This window comes from Protopterus annectens, chromosome 3.part0, assembly GCF_019279795.1.
Source record: "Protopterus annectens isolate FY-2018-M chromosome 3.part0, PAN1.0, whole genome shotgun sequence".
In the NCBI taxonomy this organism is placed as follows: domain Eukaryota; kingdom Metazoa; phylum Chordata; order Ceratodontiformes; family Protopteridae; genus Protopterus; species Protopterus annectens.
Genome location: NC_056731.1, coordinates 1,971,239,699 through 1,971,262,426, shown reverse-complemented (window position 1 = coordinate 1,971,262,426; position 22,728 = coordinate 1,971,239,699). Strand labels below are relative to the sequence as shown.

At 38.5% G+C, this 22,728-nt stretch overlaps 1 protein-coding gene across 1 annotated transcript in view; it reads right to left on the bottom strand.

Annotated features, from left to right (window-relative positions):
- Positions 1–22,728, bottom strand: part of VIPR1 (vasoactive intestinal peptide receptor 1) — a 2,416,152-nt gene that overhangs the window by 1,042,671 nt on the left and 1,350,753 nt on the right. Inside the window, exon 5 of the mRNA XM_044066065.1 lies at positions 12,422–12,519. Coding sequence (XP_043922000.1) covers positions 12,422–12,519 — 98 coding nt within the window. The remainder of the gene's footprint in view (positions 1–12,421; positions 12,520–22,728) is intronic.

Genomic DNA, 22,728 nt, shown 5'->3' with positions numbered 1-22,728 from the left:
ACTCATCTGTCCAGAAAGAAATAGGCCAGTTGTATGAAATAAGTCAACAACCCAATACACTAATAATGAGACAATCAATATTTTATTATTCTTTGTCCAATTTTCACATGCAGAACTGTAGACCATTAATTTCCACACCTTTCTTTAGGCCAATAAAATCACATAATTCAGTGCATTAAGATACCATGATGTCCCTATTTAATTTATTTGCAGAAATCCATAAAAGCTCAACTCCTTCAATAACTCCAGATGTTCTTTTCCCCTACAAAGGAGTATAACATCTATTTCACATAATGCATCAGCCATTAGTGTTGATTAGAAAATGCTGTTCTCGATATTCTGTCTGAACATCCAGTATTATATATGTCCCTGTTTAGTGGTCCCTTGGAACCACACAGGAAGAAATAGTGAGAATGAGAAAGAACACTATACCCTATACCACAAGAAAGAATAAAAAGAAGTTATTTACTCACCATAACGTTCCATGTTTGTAGTCCATCTTGCCCTTCATTCTTACATATGGGTTCAGAGCCGATCTTCGGCTCCGACTCGGCCTTTTACAAAGCTCAAAGTCTCTTAGCTGGCTTGTGGCTAGGTAGGTATCCCATAGTGCACTAGTACAATCCCCAGATCTTGTTTGCTTCTAAACTATAGAAGGATAGAAATAAAATTATCCAGAAAGAACAATAATGAAAGGCCTCCACCCCACCAAGGTAACACTAACCTGTCTCCAGATCCTTCCAGGATAGGGGTAGGTGGGTGGGTTCGTAAGAATGAAGGGCGAGATGGACTACAAACATGGAACGTTATGGTGACTACATAACTTCTTTATGTTCTGAAGTAATTCTCGCCTTCATTCATACATATGGGACAGCGCCCCTAGCACCTTATTCTTGGGTGGCTCATGGGAAAATACTCCTGAGTACCCGTGGAACCAAAGGAGGCTCTACCCCCTTGAGGTCAGATCCAACTTGTAATGAGTAATAAAGGTATGAGGGGTAGCCCAGGTTGCTGCTGCACAAATACTGTCAATTGGAAGTCTGGCTTGGAAGGCAGCAGATGTAGACTGGGATCGTGTAGAATGAGCCTTAATCTTGAACGGTCGAGTTTTTCCATTGGAGGAGTAAATGAAGGAAATACAGCTCAAAATCCAATTAGAGAGGATCACTTTAGAGACTGGCAGACCTATTCTAGAATCAGAAAAGGATACGATCAATTGGTCTGACATTCTGAGTTAATTAGTCCTATGAAGGTAGAACCGTAACTGCCTGTGAACATCAAGTTGATGAAATTTGTATTCTATGGTTTGGTTCAAAGTAGTGTGAGAGCAAAGTTTAGAGATAAAGGAAGGATTTGTACGAAAGTAAACTCTGTCTTTGTGGAAAATCAAATAAGGAGGCGTAATCGACAGTGCTTGTAACTCTGATACTCGTCTAGTTGAGGTGATGGCTACTAGAAACAAGGTCTTTCAAGACAGAAACTTCAACAGGCATGAATGTGTGGGTTCAAAAGGCGGGGAAGTTAGTTTGGACAGAACACAGTTTAGATCCCGATCCCAAGGAGATACCAGTTCCTGAAAAGGAGGTCTCAGCAAATTAGTGCCTTTAAGGAAGGTTTTACATAATCTGTGGGACATCAGGTTAGTTTTATGTCGTCCCAAGTGAAAATTAGATATTGCTGCCAATTGGACCCTAATTGTAGCAGCAGCAGATCCCCGATGGAAAATTTCAGACAAAAATTCTAAAACTATAGGGGTAGATGCTGTGTTAAGAATCTACATTTCTTTCTTTAGCCCAGATAGAAAACCTCCATTTGCTAGTGTACAACTTCCTAGTGGAAGGTTTATGCAAAGACGTAAGGATGTAGGTCACAGCATGTGAAAAATCATGAAGCCTGACTAATGATGAAAGTGGAGCAGCCACGGTGTCAAGTTGATGGTGTGGAGTCAGGGGTGAAGGGAGCCTGACATGTGTATCAAGAGGTCTGGCACTGGGTCCAGAGTCCATGGATCATCTAAATAAATGAGGCCCGAGAAAGGGGAACCAAATCTGATGAGGCCAGTAAGGAGTGATTAGAATCATGTTGCTTCCCAATAACTTTGCTTTCTGAATCACTTTGGATATGAGCGGAAAGGGAGGGAATGTATAAAGGAGTCCCAGGGGCCAATCGTGAACAAGAGCATCTCTCAGTGACTCCCCCAGGGGGGGGAATGAGGGAGAAGTAGCTGCTGCATTTGGAGTTGATCGGGCCAGCAAAGAGATTGCAGCAAGGCAGTCCCCATTTACAGTACATCTGTTCTGCTATTTCCTGATTCAGAGACCACTCGTGAAGCATCAAGATTGCCCTTCTGAACTTGTCGGCTATCACATTGGTTGTCCCCGGGATATGCGTTGCCACTAGAAAGCGTTGGGAAGATATTGTCCATTTACAAACACGAAGGGCCTCTCGACGAAGAGGGTAAAATCTGGTTCCTCCTTGCTTGTTGAGATACCATACCACTGACATATTGTTTGACTAGATTGCTATCATCCCTAGAGGAAGAAAGTCGTGAAGTGCTTGCAATGCTAGAAGCACTGCTCTCATCTCTAGGACATTGCATATGCAGGCGAGTCTCATGATCTTGTCATGTGCCTTGGACAGTCCTGCCTAGATAATGCCCCCCCACCCTATCTGTGTGGCATCCGTGGTCACAGCAGCAACAGGTTGGCGAGGAAGGAATGGAGTGCCTGTTGTCAGCTTGTCAGGCTGAATCCACCAACAAAGGTCCTTTTTGCAAGACTCTGTTATGATGATATGGTGAGATAGAGGCAGTTGTTGAAAGGGCCACTGGGAAGATATAAGTCATTGGAGAACTCGCATATGCAATCTGGCTAGAGTGACTAATGTTAAGGTGGAGGCCATGGTCCCTAAGAGTTTCAGCACTGTCTTTGCCTTGATGTTCCATAGGGGAAGTAGACTGAGAATTTGTTGTCTGAGGTTTTAAATTCTGTCTGCAGGTAGACGCGCTAGCATGGCAAGTGTGTCTATTTCTGCGCCTATAAAAGTCACAAATTGAGAGGGAGACAAGGCAGACTTTTCCCAGTTTATTGTAATCCCCAGCTAGGAACAGAGCTGGATGGTGGAATCTCTGGTTTGTAAGAGTAGGTGCCTGGTGGTGGCGGTCAGGAGCCAGTCATCCAGGTACGGAAACACTTGGAATCCTCGATGTCTCAGGTGAGCTGTCACTGTTGCTATACATTTGGTGAACACCATGGGGGCTGTGGTGAGACCAAAGGGCAGAGCAGGAAATTGGTAATGACTGGCTCCCAGCCAGAAGCGTAAGTGACTCCTCAATGCTCTGTCCATTTTTACATGGTAGTACGCATCTTGGAGGTCTATGGAGCACATCCAATTGTCTTTCACTAACAGAGGGAATACAGACTGCAGTGTCACCATCCGGAACTTGGCCTTTGTTACAGATTCATTTAGTTTGCCGAGGTCCAAGATGGGCCTCCAGTCCCCTGTACATTTTGGTACTAAAAAGAATTTGGAGTAAGTTTTGAATCCTATCTGGTCTGCAGAGATGGCTTGGATGACTCTCTTTGCAAGAACTTTTGCACTTCTGCAGTTGTTTGATACCTGTGATTGGGTGGAACATCCAGGTTCTTTTTGGGAGTGTGGGGTGGAAGGAAAAAGAGTATGGAGTAACCTCTGGTGATTATCCTTTGTACCCATTTGTCTTGGGTGATGTTTAGCCAGGCTTCTGGATACAAAGATAGGCGACCCCCTACTGGCTCCAGAGAAGTGCAGCAGGGACCTACATCAGGAGTGCTGATAGGGATGGCCTAGAAATGAGTCGCGGCCACCCTGGTTTTGCAGACCCCCCCTTGCCTCTAGGGAGACATCTACCATTAGCTCTTCCTCCTCTGCCTCTAAAGGAGGAGTCACTGTGTGCATCCGGGAAAAATCTCTGGGACTTCTTGAACATCTTACCGAGTCTATATTAAAATCTCAAAGTTACAGAAAATCAAATACAATATGGTCAACACCATATTATCGAAGTTCTGTAACTTTGAAAATAAAAAAATAAAAAATGTAAACACTTACCCTAATGGGTTTAAGCAGGGGGGCAAGCCCCCCTGCACCCCCAACGTGGGGGGATGCGCCCCTACACCCACCACTACTAAAATATACCAACTCCGAGATCGCACTTTAATGTAGTATAGTGTGGAAATGGAAGATTTCACTTTCCTACACTGTAGCGCAATCTCGAAGTTGGTATATTTAAGTAGCGGGGGATGTGGGGGTTGCAGGGGGGTTGCCCCCCCCGCCTACACTCATTACTTTTTTTTTTAATTCTACCTTTTTTTTTTTATTAAGTTTTGATTGTTTAATGGTTTGATGGGTAAAGTTTGATGTTTATGCATTTGAACCATTAAACATTCAAGATTATAATATAGACCCCCATCTTACCACCTCTCTGACCCTTGGGATATGGTCTAGAGGGGACGGTAAAATGTACTCCCACAGCAGAGAGAGTTTTCCCTTCTTGTTCACACCTGGTGAGTGTATCTTTTACCTTAGGTCCAAACAATGACTTGAAAGGCTCCACAAAGTTACATAAGTGCATCCATCAGCCTCATGGAGGCGTTCACAATGGAATTTAAGGTGGACAACTGAGCAGGCACCTTCTCAGGGACTCCTTCAGTAGATGAACCTTGAAGAGTATCGCCTAACTACTTAAGGAGATTTCTCTGAAGCCTAGTAAAATGTGTGAGATAGTTCAGCGATCTGAGAGTAAATGCCGCTGAAGAAAAGATACGCTTCCCATATCTATCCATTGTACAAGACTTTATATGGTGGATGGACAGATGAAGAAGTCTCCAATAGCTCCTTCTTAGTGGCTGCTGCCACAACCATGTCATCTACAGGCATGCCCTTGGACAAAAACTCTTTCTCTTTTGGGGTAGAGAGAAATTTATTGGGTCTTTTGGGGACTGGCTCCACGGCATCAGGAGTCTCCCACACCTTTTGACTAACCAGGTCTAAGAGTTCATCGAAAGGTGGAGACACACAAGAGGCTAAAGTTTGACACCCAAAAATATTCAGGTACACTGATCCCTCATCAGAAGGGGTGACAGTGGGCCAGCCTCCTTTCTGCTTAAGGATCTCTAAGATGTCAACAAAGGAGACGTCATCAGAGGATGACTTGGGGGACCCTTCTGACTCCATGAGGTTAGTGTCTGAAGTGATGGACTCATCTAGGGAGTATACATGCTTCCTTTTGCATGTCCTCTTCCGAGGGGGCTCCTCAGAAGGGTACTCTGGGGAGGTCATGGAAGACTGGTGGCCACCCAATGGGAACTCCTGAGGCTGCGTGTCTCTGCTGTCAAGAGAGAGAGAAGGTGCTGAGACAGAGGTCGGTGCTTGAGGGGGAAGAGTGTCGGTACCCTTGCGTGGAGCTGATGAGCAAGACTGCACGCTCTTCATCATCATCTCAAAAGCAGATCTCTCCAGCTCTGAAGACAGCCCCAGCTCCGAGGAAATGGAGGTAGTCCTCAGCTCCAGAGCGGCTGGTTCTGAGATGGATGTAGGGTCTGAGCTCACCCTAGCCAACACACCGAGAGGGAGACTCAGAACCGAAGAGGTTCGGGTCCAGGTATCCCTGTTGGGGCTGACCGGTGATCTTTGGCTCCTAGACACCACGGACGGCACCGAAGGTGTAAGAGCGGAGCTCAGCTCTGAGACAGCCACGAGTGGAGCCAGAACCGAGGGTTCCACAACAAGTGGCACCAAAAACTCTGGCTCCAAAGGCCCAAGTCAGCTCAGAGGAACCATAAGAGGAAGGATGGACTCAGGTGGCTCCGGAACAGAGTGGGTTGGAGCCAACAACAATTTGGGCAAAGCAGACAACTTAAGGAGTCTAAGCACTACTCTCTCCACATCTTCTTCTGACAGGCTCTTGGAGGATCTGGATGACAGGGTAGGCGATCTGGATCTCTGTAAAATTGGAGATCTTAAAGTTGGGGATACAGGTGAAAGATCTGTGGACCGGCTCCAATGCAATTTTTTAGTAGTTGGCTCCAAAAGGCTTGGGGCCGACGCTGCAGTGTCAACATCGACAACCTCGACCGGCTCCAAGGACAGTGGAGCCAAGGAGGTAGAAGTCTCATTAAGTTTTGAATATTTCTGAGGAGGTTCCGATACACCAGAGAATGCCTCTTGGCCAACTTGACCCTCTCTTTTTTGGATGAATAGGATTTAGATGAGGAAGAAGAACTTGCTAAGTCTTCCTCAAAGGAATGCCTGAGGAGACCTTTCAAAATTTAATTGTTCTTCCACTCCTGGAGAATTCTGGAGCTAAAGGAATGGCAGAATAAACAAGTTTCCTGCAAGTGAATGGCTTCAAGACAATAAACATAATTACTGTGGCCATCCGTAATTGACATCTTCTGGGAGCACTTTATGTATTTTTTGAAACCCGAAGGTTTGTGGTCTTTGGACTCTTTAGACAGAGCTATATCAACAAGGAAAAACAAGGTCCTCTAATTTAACGTGCCTCACCCTAACAGGTACACAACAAGCACAACGAGGACTAGGTCCTCTAACTTAAACGGACCTAGCTGGAAAGGCTAAATCAGAGAAAGACCAGAAACTTCAGTAGCAGACAAGTACAAACAATGCGGCACGCAATCTTTGAATATCGAAAAGTAGAAAACAAGGCCCTATACAAACGCGGACCTATAGAGAAAAAACCTGTATCAAAAAACTAGCAAAAGCACTGCACACAATATATATATAAGAAAGCGAGAAAAACAAGGTCCTAATACAAACGCGGACCTATGTAATATCAAAGGTAAGATAAACAGGCACACTGGATACCAAACAGAGAACAGCAAGGGCCAACAGCCAACAAGTTCTCAACAAACTAACTAATTAAATGGCAAAAAACACTTCTTAACACTATCTATAAGATAACGAACTTCTAATATTAAGATAACTAGCTATATAATCAGTAAAGAGAATAATAATGACAAAAAAGTTTGAACTTAGCCACGGCCAAGCAAGAAGCACTTCTGAACTCGCAGATGCGGCAAACGAGGGGATTGTACTAGTGCACTCTGGGATACCTACCTATCCATGAGCCAACTAAGAGACTTTGAGCTTTGTAATAGGGTGAGTCGGAGCCGAGGATTGGCTCCGAACCGATATGTAAGAATGAAGGCGAGATAGGACTACAGAACATCTTTTCGTATTTACATATTTTATCATTCCCTACTCTCTGCTTCTTCATTTTCTTTCCCTATTTACAGGAATTCCTACCATTACCCAAAGCTCCAATCAAACTATCTAACACGTACATACAGTTCTCCTGTTTTCATTAATCATTCTTCCTGTTTGCCTTTAAACTTTATTTTCATGACTAATAATCCTTCCTTACTCTCCTTCCGGTATGCCTTCTACTTAAAACACAAACACATCAGGATAACAGCTCCATGCAACAAATTCTCCCTTTCTGGTTTCACTCAGAACACTGCAGTGCATGCTTCCCCTTGTCAGATATCTGCAGTGACATCATGTCACAGTCTCTGTGCGAATAATTCACATTTGAGTGCCTGCCATGACCACTGCTGTTTTTTTTTTTTTTAGTACACATTATTCTGTACTACAAAACATATTGGTGGTGCAGCGGTTAACGTTGTTGCCTCACAGCAAGAGGTTCTCTGGTTTGATTCTCGGCTGGGGTGCCCTCTGTGTGGAGTTTGCATGCTCTCTCGCATATGCGTGGGTTTCCTCCCACAATCCAAAGACATGCGTCTAGAGCATTTCTTCCCCGGACCGCCAATGAAAATAGGCTCTGTCCAAGTCGGAATTTCCCTGTCAACAAAGTGATAAATAAAATAAAAAATATTGCAACATGTCATAATTTACTAGCTGACATATTCAGTGTCAATTATACCCAAAAGGAAATCTATTTTAACATGTATTTCAACTTAGTATACTTTTCCTTTTTTGTCTCATCAATTTTCATTTGATCTGTTATTGGCTTGTTTTCCTTCCAAATTCTAATAGATCTATAACCGTTACATCAGATTAGTCTGTGCCTGAAGTATCATGCCAACAATACTACCAGCTCTTAAGATGCACCATTGCAGTCCATACGTTAGTTAAATACTTGGCTAACTGTCCTTGCACACCATTTTAAACCTAACCGATTTTCATTCTATGGTGAGAATTAAACCCTATACTTTGTGTCTCTGAGGTAAACACCTTAATCATTAGGACAACACCCAACCCCCTTGATTGCCTATTACTTTTATTTTTTTTTCTGATTCTTACACATGTTTTGTAACCATTCATGCTTTTGTCTATAATTGGTGCAACACTAATAAGTGCAGCATATTTAGAAGATGTAACTATACTTGTTTTGGAGACAGTAGCATCTTCCTCGAGAAGAGCCAAGTGTTAACCAGTAACTATACTAACACATGCATCATCTGCAAATTACCTCAGTTCAATAATTGTCATTCTTTAGGGATATTGAATGCTACTCCCTACCAGGTAATAGATCACTGTCGCTTACTCACATAAATAACTTAAAATGTAATAAATATTGTTTACGCATCACTAATGAATGTGCACAATAGGACAATATGCATTACAACTAATAAAATAACAACATATAAATAAAACTACACAGAAATAAAATAAAATAAATAGTCTACAACCAAAATATGCTTTAGTGACTATCGCCTTTCTTTTCTTGTGGATTGATGTAAATTGACAGACAACCACCTTCCTGAAATTTGATGTAAAAACATTTAGAGAGATGATTGAATATCTTGATGTGAGATTGTTTCTTGATCCGATAAAAGGGATAGATACTTGTCTCTACAGAAAATCTATGTGACGGAACCACATGCTTCACTTTTCTAGTATGCATCCCAGGCACATCTTTTCTAATATTGTTGAAAACCAAGTCACAAGGATTTCAAAGTTATGCACAGAAGAGAAAACTTTTCTCATAGAAGAAGAGAGGCTTGCTAAAAACTTTAGTCAACGAGGTTATGGGATTAAAAACCTGGGTCTGAATAAAGCTAAAATCAATGACATATGTAAAGGAAAAGGTAGACCTCTTTATTCTCCTAAGGTTACAGAATATTGTTGAAAACCAAGTCACAAGGATTTCAAAGTTATGCACAGAAGAGAAAACCTTTCTCAAAGAAGAAGAGAGGCTTGCTAAAAACTTTAGTCAACGAGGTTATGGGATTAAAAACCTGGGTCTGAATAAAGCTAAAATCAATGACATATGTAAAGGAAAAGGTAGACCTCTTTATTCTCCTAAGGTTACAGAAGGTGAAAGTGCATCATCTCTCCAGTCATATGTAAAAGAACATCTAATCTAAGGGTCAACCTAACGTACACCATGGACCATGACAATGTCTGCCAAGTGATTAAAAAGTATTGGCCGATCCTAACTTTGGATAAAAAAGTTAAAAGGGATTGTTGGAGACACCCCAGGTTTCTTATTTAAGAACAAAAAGAATCTTAAAAGAATCTTTTGTAAGAATGATGGTACAGGCACTAACTATATTCATAACAACTTGCTAGGGACAAAGAAATGTGGTTTCTGTAAGGTTTGTAATATAATTAACTGTAGTAATACATTTATACATCTGGTTGTCTTTCATGGATCAGCCAGCTGTTTAACTAGCAACATTGTTTATATAGCTACCTGTACTTCATGTACAGCATTTTATGTTGGAAAAACTAACATGAAGCTCAAGAAAAGAATTATTAAACATCACTCTGATATTCGTAACCAAAAGAAAACCAATCCCTTATTTCTTCATCTACGTGAGCACGATGGACATAGTTTTGTCGTCATGGTTATTTCTATGCTACAAATTATTTCAAGAGAAGGAGACTTAGTTAATTTAACTGAGAGAGAAGAAGCCAAGTAGATAATGCGGTTGAGGGCAGATTGTCCTCCTGGCCTTAATGATTGTGACCCTTTAAAACCTTTCCTTAAGAACAGATGAGCAACGAGGTATGTTCATGATCTTCTTGCTTTTTATTAAAATGCATAAAACCCCAGGCTAGCTTGATACGTCGGCTTCAGTCTTTAATGCTTTTAAAACTGCTGGAATGAAGCAGCAAGGAGTGCCTTTACGGTTACCTCTTTTATTTTCTTATTTTATCCTTTATTTTTTGGTTTATATGTGGACTTCGTCTTTAAGTGAGAACTGACTAAGGATTTTTACAATGGTCCCTTCTGAGAAAATGATTTAATATGTGTCTCACTATTTTAATTTTAACAGGAACATAAGAATTTTATTATTTTCTAATAAATAGTTTTAAACTAATGTTTGTTGTAACAACATGGAGGTGTGTGCCAATGGAACAATTTGATTGTCTGATACTCGTCATTTTGTGAAGTCTGCCTCATTGGATGCTACTGATTTTTAAACATTGAACCCTATTGGCTTACTTGGATCTGAAGAAGGCTTGAAAAAGCTGAAAGCGCTTGTCCGTTTGTTTACATCAGAAGGGTTCTTGGTTTTTTATGTTTTTTTATGGTATCTACTTGTCCTAATATTGTAGAACTTTAACCTAAGTGTTACTTGGCTTTTGTGGTTGTGAAGCTATGTTTATACATCGTGGACTCAGCATAGTAGAGCTTACAACTGAAGTTTTCATTTGAAGCTGTATGTTCACTACATTGGATATTCAGTACGTTTGAAGTTACAGCCAAAGTTTTATTATCTGGTGCAATGCTCTTCTGTTATTCACATTTGTTGCTGTTATGTTGAGCGCTTTCTAGCGGCAGTCACTTCTCCTTTTGGACTCAGTTTAATAGTCGTCATTCTTTAGGGTACTGAATGCTACTCCCTACCAGGTAATATATCATTGTCCCTCACTCACATAAATAACTTAAAATGTAATAAATATTGTTTACACATCACTAATGAATGTGCACAATAGGACAATGTGCATCACAACTAATAAAATAACAACATACAAATAAAACTACACAAAAATAAAATAAAATAAATAGTCTACAACCAAAATATGCTTTAGTGACCATCTCCTTTCTTTTCATGTGGATTGAAGTAAATTGAGAATTTCTCTTTTCACAGATTATGCAGAAAATAAATTATCTTAAATTACATGTTACCAGCAGAACAGGACAAACATCCTTACCTTTTGCTTTATCATGTCTGTGCACATACACACATGACATACCTACCCTCGATATAAAGTGCTTAGAGAACAAATTAAGTACTGATCAACCTGCCTGTGTAACCACTGTGTGATTATTTCTGGAATACTGAAACTGGAGTTTTATTCTCAGTTTCTGGGTAATTACACATGGAAGCCATTGTCCCTTCACTGCAAAAATATTAACATGTATACAGAGTTTTACATATATATAAACACGTACTTATTTATTTGTATGTTTGTTAACTAGGTAAAGTGAATGTCTCAGTCTCTTTTAGGCCAGAATACTAGGGCAGGGATAAATACAACATATATGCCATATCAAAAAGTTTTGTTTGGTCAAAACAAGTCTGTCTGTTTTTGAAGATGGGAGGAAACCTAACTGCCATAATAAATCCCTTGCAGACATGAGGATTTCATGCAAAATCCATAAAGGCGGTAACAGAGATCACGACTGAAGTAAAGACCCTGGACGCTCTGCATATATAACTCCCTAATGGCTTATTTCAGGCTACCAAAACATTTATTCCTATTCATTACTAATTCTTTCTGCTTCATATTTGCCACTCTCCACTGTTTACTATATATTACAGAGCAGCATTCACAATCTGTACAAAGATTCATTAGCACCAATGTGCTTACAAACAGTTTTATCATAGATCCTTGTTTCAGCTATAATGCTTTAACACAGTTTATTCTCCCAGCTTTACTAGTGCATAGCTTAACTTTTGTGCCGTAGCTTTAAATTATTCACACTACTTTAAGTCATATACTTTCTTTGCATTATAACTGAACACCACAACATATATATATATATATATATATATATATATATATATATATATATATATATATATACACATATACATATACACACACACACATACACAACATACACACACACACACACACACACACACATACACAACATATACACACACGCACACATACACATACATATATATATATATATATATATATATATATATATATATATATATAAATATATATAAAGGCTTTGAAGTGTCAGAAAGTTGTTTTAAATTAAGAAAAAAAAAAGAAAATATAAATTATTTGCTCAGAATTCATGCATATGAGCTAGGCAGAAGGAATATACCCTTTTGCTTCAGTGGAAGTCACATTTTTGAGGGTCCCATATGAAAAAAAGAGAGCAGCATACAACACATACCTTCTGCCATTTTTGGAAGTAATAACTTACCTGAAGAGGCACAGAATGATCATCGCCACAGTAAGTGAAATGAGAGACAAACTGTGTCCAACAGTGTAGCCAATCTTCACGGAATCATACAGTCCTTTCTGAAAACCAATGCATAAAGTATAAATTTAACTGCAGGAAAACACTGTCATCTAGAATTTTTAAGTTAAGTAGGATTGAAATACACACATTTCAGCAATTATGGAACAGTAATCTTGATACTGAAGTGTATTTTACTGGGTCGTATTCTGGGGGTATATTGTTTATAATGGTTTCAAAAATGAAATCTTACATAAAGGAAAAAGTTTTCCTTGTGTCAGAAGATCAAACTTTAACTCATTAGTGGCAATTACCTCATCATATTGCCTGAAACAACATGAATACAGCATATATAAGGAGCTAAGAAAAGTAAAATCAACAAGGAATATGTCAAACAGAACATGGGCGAAATTCTTGGCTAGGCTTAAAAGTTTCTTCAGGCCAATAGCCTAGTATCCATGTAATAATGTTATGGTTCAAATGCATAGGAATTTGTTATAGCACAGCATATTCATTCATCATTAAAAAGTATACATCTAAACAAACTTTAAACTGCCTGAAAAGCTTCAATAATGTACCTAGGGGAATGCCCCAAAAGGAATTACATACTGTATCTCACTGAATACTAAATTGTAGGCTCAAGACATTTTGTAGAGGTACAAGCCTTTTTATAACCCAACTTGGTTTTATTAAACTTAGAATTTTTTAAAAAAGATTTACAGATCAAACTGAATCCAGACATTACTGTATGCAGTCTATAATTTACTGTCCTGAAAAGTCAAAAAAGTGAAATTAATTTACTTATTTGTCTCTGCTTACTGGGAAAGTCTGAATAGACAACAGTCCATTTTCAGTGGAGATCCGGGGAGAAAAGCTCCAGTAAGCTTACATTTATAGTTTTACACAGAGAAAAGTACAATAAAGTTTGCATTTTTCGGTTCTATATAGAAAGCAAGAAAAACGTAGTTTGTAGACACAGTAAAACCATACTTATTACATAAAATTATGCATGAGATTGATATCATGAAAAAATACAGAAAATTACTTAAGAAATTAAGAGTGGTGTAGAATCCCATTTTGGGCAACACTGGGTAACATTCCAGAACTTTTCACATTGCTTGTAGGCATATAAGAGCATTTTTGTTTGCTTTAGTAGTTTTTCTGTACAGTAGTATATAAATGTTATAATTTACAGCATTGTGAGGAAAAGATATATTAAACAATAGAGATATTAGTTTTGACAGTCAATAAGCTGAAGAAGCTACTAATACGTGAGTAGAAAATGCAGAGTAAGAGACAAAGAGACAAAAAGAGGGTTATTATAGTACAGGGAAAGGATGGATAACGGGGAAAAGAAAAAAATTAAAGACAGGGAATAGATGAGCTGTGGAAATGATGTATGAAAGAAGGAACAGAGAAATTGGATGAAGCTAACCAGGGGTAATACAGAACCGGATAGCATTGACACCAATCTGTTATTCCAGACTATCGAGAAATCAAACCAATTGTCTGGTAGTCTAGAAAACATGGTACAAACTCTGGTATTTTGTTTAAAAAAAGAAACAGACTGTCAGAGTTTGTTAAATCTGTGGATTTACTTTGCTTTTTTTACAGAAAAGCACTGTAAATCAGGAGAAAAAAGCATATTGAATTGGAAAAAGAAGATGTTTCTCTTCATATGAAGTGAAGATGACATCAAGAAATGGGCAGAAAGGGGCAGGAGGTGAGTGGGGTTATATGAGGTGCTAGGGGTGTGACCTTGGTCCACTTTGTGTCACAGTGATATGCAGTTTTTTTTTTTTAATTTGAACTTTAGAGAAGACTCATTTGTCTTTCATACTGATGAAAAAAGCAATGGAGTTTGGCAATACAGTTTGAGTGGAGTGTTATTTTTGGATTTTGATATGAGTGATTGAGATATGTTATTGAATCTAAGCTCTCTATTACTAGAATAGGGCTGTAATATGTTTTGAAGTATGAGAGAATGTTCTGGGGTATAAATAAATTTATGAGCAGTGATTTGCTGTGTGTTAGTTAATTGATTAGGAAGCTCAAGCCGGTTAAAATCTTTTAAGGCCAGGGAAGGGATGAGTTATGTAGGAGGAGGGGAGTGTTTGTGGTGGAATTGGCTATTTTGGTGTAGCATGTTTCATGTTTTGCCTTGTCTGCTTTACTAAAGTTTGTAATTATTGGTGAAGTTTACATGAGAGATGTGAGAAGGTAGGTAAAGGCTATGGATTGTTTGCTGGAATTTATAACAGTATTTATCTCTGAAGAGGGACCTAGTTTCACATTTTTAAATGACTTGTAGTAAATGTTTGTCAAATTTTAGTTTTTCATCAATTAGGACACCTAGCAATTTAGTTTGAGAAATACTTTCCAACCCGTTTTTGTCGGTTGAGTAGATGTTAGAGGAGGATTTTGTAAAATGCAATTTCTGGGGGTAAAAAGCATTAGCTTTGTTTTATTTGGACTTAGAAGTATTTGGGAGTTGGATAACAATGCTTCTGTTGCAGTGAATGACATTTAAGTATTTCCTTGGAGTACAGGCAGGATGGGTGAAGAACAAGTGAGGGCTGAATCGTCTGTGATGACAAGATTATTACTACTGCTTAGCTTATTTTTGAAAATGTTGAAAAGTGAGGGTCCTAGTTCTAAAAATATACACCGTACCTGCCAATTATCATAAGTTTTAAGGATGTCCCTAATTCTGGCTCAGAATTTTGCTCCAACCTTCCTAAAACTGGAAATTGTTTTGAGAAAAAGTGATGAGTTATAGTCAGTAAATATTGATTATCATTACAGTTCCAGACATTTTACTTCAAATTATATATATATATATATATCAGTTCACATTCTCTTTTTATTTCAAATTTCAAATCTAATAGTGCCTACTATCAAATTTCAGAGTTAATGGTCCCTTTGCATCCTTTTTCCTTAATTATTATTTCATTTTTTTCTTAATTTCTCCAAGTCTTTTGGATTTCTAATACCATGAGGGGAATGGACCCAGTTAAAGTTCATGAAATTATTACTGTTTTAATCTTTGATGTTAGCCAGAAGTGCTCTTTGCAGCACCCTCAATGTGTCCAGTATCGACACATTCTGCAATTCATGCAGAGTTACATGTATTGGTAACATATATAAGTATGACTGTAAATTCTTTTTATAAGACCCGTTGCTCCTACTAAAGTTGGAAGTCTCTGGGTATCCTTCCTCGACATTGCACTCATTTCTGCCTGAAAATCTGGGTATTTTATGAGTTTGTCTCTCTGCACATAAGATATTGATGTCGCTGAGTGTAGCAATTTCAATGATTAATGTTACTTTTGTCTTCTTTTCACAGACTACTATATTTGGTTTCCTTCCATCTACTTTTGTACTGTTGATAATTGGTGATCTCATGTGATATAAACTTCATTTTCTGTAATGGTATGTGGCTCATGTTTATAGCTACTTCAATGTTATAATATTTGCACAGTCTCCAGTGCAACGATCTTACCATATTATTATGCCTTTCAGTATACAATCCTTCTGCTTTTATAGGCATGTACATGGAATAACAAACTTAAAATGATGAAGGAGAGGCAGTTTAACAGCAAGACAACACATTGCCACCACACAGCACACAGCCAAGTTTAAATGTGAAAGAAGCAACTCGAGTAAAAGCTAAAAATATTGGATTAATAACACAAGGGACATGTGTCACTGCAAAGAGAATGTCCATTATAATCAATCACAGTTTATATATTACTACTGTCTTCATAAACCGTTAACTTAATGAAAAGTGTGGACATTTTCAAGACTAGATAAGCAACTTTGAATCGTAAAGATTATGGTATATATATATATATATATATATATATATATATATATATATATATATATACATATATATAAAGTGAGAAAATATCTACCTATTTTGTTGATCCTTTTGGATACCTTTGCTGGCTTACCTAAATCATCTGCTGTCTCTACACTCCTGGCAGTGCATACATAAAAATGATTAACATTTTCTTGATGTCTTTGTGATATTCAGCATGGTGATATCAAACAACATTATGTCCAGGGCTCTCCATGCAGGGACACAAGTCCCATCTCGGTCTCACAGCTTTCTGGCACTCTAACACCATTCCCCTATTTTCTTTGCTTTCTGATGCCTACATATACCATATTTGCTTGTTTCCCTTAACCCATTCATAGATATGTCTTAGACCAAACTGATATGGAATCAATATGTAGACCTACCAATCTCTTTAGGATTCTAGAATGTATATACTATTAGAGACATATGCTCTGTCAGCAACAAGTTCTTTAATGCCCTACTCTAAAGCTTATTTTGGTATCAGACTGTCATCTATGTACCTGTATTTTATCCCCTTCCCACTCTGGCACTTTCCTTTCCATTTCTTTCACAAATTCATAGGCAAAAAAATCAACTAGAATGACATTTATTCTTTATCAGCAAACTTATAGTCCTTGGAATTTTCCTGAAATCTGAAAAGCTCTGTTTTCAACTTCTTTCAGTGTATTGTCTGTAGAAAGAAATATGTCTTCCCTCCATGCTTCCTGCTAACAATTCTCTGTCAGAATTTGGCCTTTCTTACCAAATTTGATGTCCTCTTCCTGATTTTCTCATGCTTCTAATTATACACCCCATCATTCCTTTTCAACATTTGGAGTGCCCTTTCACTGACTATGATTAACCCTCTTCTTTTAATATTGAGACACACTCAGCTCTTCCTTCTCTGAGTTTTCTCTCCTGGCATTGAACTGCACTTTGACTAACATTGTTTTAAATATCCACTCAAGCATTTTCTCATAATGTTTTTGGATACATCTTTGCTCCTGTAGCTGTAGTTCAACTTTATTTCCTATATTAGGCCTTCTGCCTGTGGTTTCCAGAGTATTTGTTCTGTCTGAAGCACCATTGTCAGTTACGTTGAAGCCCTCCTTGGCTCCCATGGTCTTTCTTTCTGCCTTTCCTGCTACTGGGCTCTCCTATGACCCTCATATGCCTCTTCCCTATTTTCAGAACAGCCACATCGTGTACATCATCATTTCTACCCCCACACGTCCTTACACTATACTGCAGCTCACATTTACTAACGCATGATGCTCCTCACTCTAAAGGCTCTCCTCTAACCCCTGCCTTTGTCTTTGCTCTTTATTTGCTTTTGAACAGGTTATCAGAGATGCCTGAAGGTGGTGAATGCTGTGGGGTGGAGGTGGGGGGGGGGGGGCAGCAAGAAGTGCACTTAGTAATCCAAAAAGGACAATTTTCTTAGTTATTTGCTACCATAATGGGAGCATTACTGTGATGCAAGCTAAGTTTCAATAGCAATGAGTGCAAATAAATTGTAAATGAAACCAACCAGTGTTGATCCATGCTGGTGTGTGTCACAGATGCAATAACATACTGTTAAATCAAGCATGCCATTCTGAACTACCCACTTATGAGCCCTACCAGAAAGGGTGACAAAGGAATTAGCAGACAGCAGGAATAGAATAATTTGACTGTTCTGTGGCATTTGGTTGATGCAGTACTTGACCCGTACAGAGAAAACAATTGTAACAGCTTTGTAAACAGGCACTCAATGGAGCAACTTTTTGACCACAGTTTATCTTACACTTTCTGTTGCGCAGCTGGAAATATGCAAACTGTTTTATATTTCTAGCATAATAAAATTTACAATGGGCTGTCACATCTCTGGTCAGAATTAAACACAAAGTCCAATCTTACAGTTTACTTGGCATGTAATAACAGCATACCTCTCAACTGTACAGATTTTTGCAAAATGTCCAGAATTTGGCATCATATTTTTGGTCCATTTTTCACAGAATTGCGGTGGGAACTTAGTGGTAAATCATTAAAGCCTGAAATTCAAAAATAATGACAGACATTCGAGTTTTAGACTTCATATTCTTCAGCAAATTCATGCTAATGCAAAACCTGTTATTCTATCAACTTTCCAAGTTTGTAAGAGCAATATTTAAAAATTGTCCAAATTTGTGAGCCTTTGTCTCATTTTTATTTATGGCTTTATCGAGATTTCTTGCTCTAAGAGATTGAGAGACATGACCAATAGCTGGGGAGAATAAATACTGTTTCTAACTTTGGAAGAGCACGCACACACATCATACACTCTTTGCTATCCAATTCTTTATTATTAGTTTTAAGTCCAGTTGCTATCCATATCCAGACTAAGAAACAATAACGAAATAAAATGCAAGCTTGCATACAAATATGTAGCAGGAGAAAGACAACCTGTGCCTGGCCTATAGAATGATCTCTGACCCTGCCCTAATAGAAATGCTGCATGTCCACAAATGAAATGGGACAAGAGTCACTTGCTCCAGGGATCTCAGCCTAGCCTGTGACATAAACAGAACATGTTGGAGAGACAGATACGTCTCTCAGAGAGTGCTGCTCCTCTGGAACAAACTCCCACTTCAGATGAGGCAGAGCTCCTCAATGACCCTACTTAAGTACAAACTTGATAATTGGATGGGAGACCATAAATTCACCCTGGGGGTGGCACCTATGTCCATCAAGAACAGGGGCAGCTGGTGATGATCACTGATTCTCTCTGCTAACAATCACCATCTAACCATGGTCAACTAAGGAACAAGGGAATTACATTAGCCTAGTAACCTCCTATGAAGCTATGAACCTATAAACATGTCACCCACCATATACTGAGGTAATTCATGTTTCAACAGAACTATAACACTATTGGTAGGATATAGTACCACATGACAGAAACTAGAAATTTAAATAACAATACTACATCTGCATATCACCTAGCATAAAACTGCAAGGCAAGTATTCCATTTACTATATTAGGCTGGATCATACAGTTGGCATTAAGGACTGCATGACAGCATGTTAAATCACTTCAGGGGGTTTCATCAATGATGCTTACTTTTACACAGATTTCACAGCAATAAACAAAAGCAGTGATTATCACAATGGACATTCAGAATAATCAAATTCTGTGTTGTAAATGCATCTGCATTTTTACTGCCCAGTGACACCTTACTGAAACAGCTTTTAATGAATATGTTACTGATTCTGCATACACCTTTTCAATGCCACACAACCTAACCAAATCTTATTACAGGATGATTAAACTATGATAGTTACAAGCTGCACAGAAAACATTCTATGGTGTACTTATTTATTATTTGATAAGCTGTTAAGTGGATTGGTCAAACAACTCTTTTTAACCATGACCTGAGCTAACACAGAGTAGTGGAATGGTACACAATGTCAATACCAAAACAAGCCAAAGTACAAAAGATATGAAAGAAAAGACAAAACACTGTACACTCTGTGAAAATGTAGGATGCAAACGGAATCTAGTATAGCATGAATTCAATTAACAATGTATCAAGGACAACATGGCATACTGAAAGAAAGCAACTATTGTATGCAGTCTATTTACAAATTACAGTGAGTCAAACATTGTACCTAAGTGAAGCTATTTAAAAGCAATTTGCAGCAAGTCAAACACTAGGAGAACTTATTTAAATATAGAACAGCAGGCATTTGAAGAACAGAGATGTACGGACTTTTAATATGCAAGTACTCTTTAAGCAATTAGTTGACCTATAATACTATTGTTAGGATCAAAACACCTCACTAACAATTCTGAATAGCATTATATGTTAATTTGTATGACTTCCTGCACAATATACTCATTCGCTGGCACCAGGAAATTGATATCAAGTGTTAGCACTGAACTAAAACATGTTACTTTACAATTTCGTAACAAAGAGGTGTCTTCATTCATTTCTCAACACAAACTCCTGGAGAATTTCTATACAATTTAACTTATCTGTGGTCTGCTTTGTGGATGTGCAGAAGCATTAGGCAATTGTGCCTCTTCTCTGTCATAGTACTTCTTAGGTATGACTTTAAAAATGTCCTTTCCCCAGTTGTTGTACTCATTGGAACATGGAGGTAAATTTTAAGGAGTTTTATTATTTCTTTGTATAGCATTTGCTGTTGGCAGTCCATGTCTACTAAGGCACCAGTTGTAGTGTGAACTGGCAATACAGTCCTCATGTCTGGGAATACCTGTTGTATAAGTTCTGGGAGCAGCTGCAGCTCTGCAAACAGGCTGTCGAGTGTTTTATGTCTTAACCTTCATACATGCTCACAACTTCAGGTGGGATTGCAAATGAAGTGCCATTACCTGCTTGAAGCAACATATTCTCCATTGAACACAGCAAGGTCTGTGTTTCCTGATGAAAATGACAGCTGAGTTCAGAAAGACATGCATCAATATACTCAAAGTACATTTGGCAGTACCAGTCTTTAGTGGAATCATGGTGATAAGGTGCTGTGCCATCCTGTAACCTTGCTGGGACTTGATGTTGTCTCAGAAGCTTAGTTTCCAACAGTTTGCAGTTGCTGGGCTCTCTTCTTGATGCTGTTATACACTTTATCAAAACCAAAACTGTCAGGTTGCCTTTGTAAGTTAACCTTGAGGCTGTTTATAGCTGTTGTAGTTTACAAATGTAAAATAAATAAATAATAAATAAAATTTTGCTTGGAAGATACTTGAATCTTGTTCTGATACACTGAATATATTGTACAAAACAATAAGTCCAAAGTAGGCCATAAACTCCGTCATCATCATTAACAATCCCCTGACTTTACTTCATATATAACGTCTTGTCACATTGAAGGTTTTCTAAAGTGTCATACAGTCTCTTATAATTGGCTAAAATATCCTTAATGCTCTTTGTTCTTGCTATCCGTTTTGTTGGACAAAGTAAATGCAGTCTTGCCATATTATATGGGTCATCATCTCCTGATGCCATGCTTTTGAAATAAGCTATTCTCCGAGTTGATGGACAAATGAGAACAGTGGCTTCATGAAAATAACAGGGGGCTTTTTCAATGGGAATGCTTGTTTTGGCACAGTTTTGCAATGCCAAGGCTAAACAGTGGTTGGCACAGTGGACATTTAGGGCTAGTGGGTTGACTTTTCTAATTCTGGTAGCAGTTCCAGAAATGCATTCACTCATACTGGCAGCACCATCACATGCCTGTCCTCCTAGGTTTGCAGTGGCAAATTACACCTTACCAAAATGTCTTTCAGTGAATTTGTGTTTGATTCTGCATCTGTCTTTTCCATCTTATAAATCCCAATAAAATCTTTCATGTGTAGTAAACTGTGGTAGTGGCACCCATTGGACACAATGTCATCTTCTCATGTTGACTTATGTCCTGAGTGTCATCTGCTATTATGGAATACAATTTAGATTTAAATCTTATTTCTTGCAAGAAATTCCACGGAAACTGAGCCGTGATCTCCATGATTTCATTCACAACATCCAAAGTCTGATACATTCCCTCCTGCACCCACTTCAGTTCTGGTACATCTTTTGCCCTTGCCTGTATCATCTGTTTCAATTTGCTTTCTTCTTCTTTTCCATGAATCACCAGTCCTTGCCTGACTAAACATTTCACAGATTTCACCTGCTTTCAGAACAACAAATCATTTTTCAGTTATACCTGTGCTTACAGTGCAGCTGGCTGAGTCAACTATCAATGATCATTCTAGTGTTTTTTGAAAGCACTGTACTTTTCAACAGCTTCAAGGTAAAACACTGTCTCTTGATGTTTAGTAAATTTCTGAAATGCTTTCTTCCAGTCACTGCATCCAGTCATACAGAATGTGGGCTCACCACAGTGATGAGATGTGAGGAGTTGCCTTATCAATGCACCATGGCAATAACACCAATATACAGAACATATGGACTGGCAATAGGTTAACCAACAGAAAGATGAAAACCACATGTGGTTGACAACGTCTGCATTTAGTTTTTGAATTGCTTCTCACAATTTGCTTAATGCACGTTTCTTTCACATTAGCTGGTTGGAAAATCTCATTAATATTGTTGTTTCAAACTGAACTGCGTAACAGAGAGCAGGAAGGATTAGTAGTCAAACATGATGATTCAAATGGAGTCTATGGTATTTTCTCAACTGCAGTTAGATGACACTTATGCAGAGTAGGACCACTTTTGGGAAATATATCTCTATCTGCATTTTCTTTGTCACATTTTTTGTTCATGGGTAAAGAATATTGTTTCTTCTTCTTAATATTCTGCATCTTCTAAGGTATGTGACACCTCTGCAAGTGACTGTAGGTACCACTTGTAATGGGAGGCATCGAAATCTGTACTTGGAGTGCAGCTCACAGCAACAGTATTTTCAGAGTTGCTGTTGTAGGCAAAATCTAAATCTGTTGTCA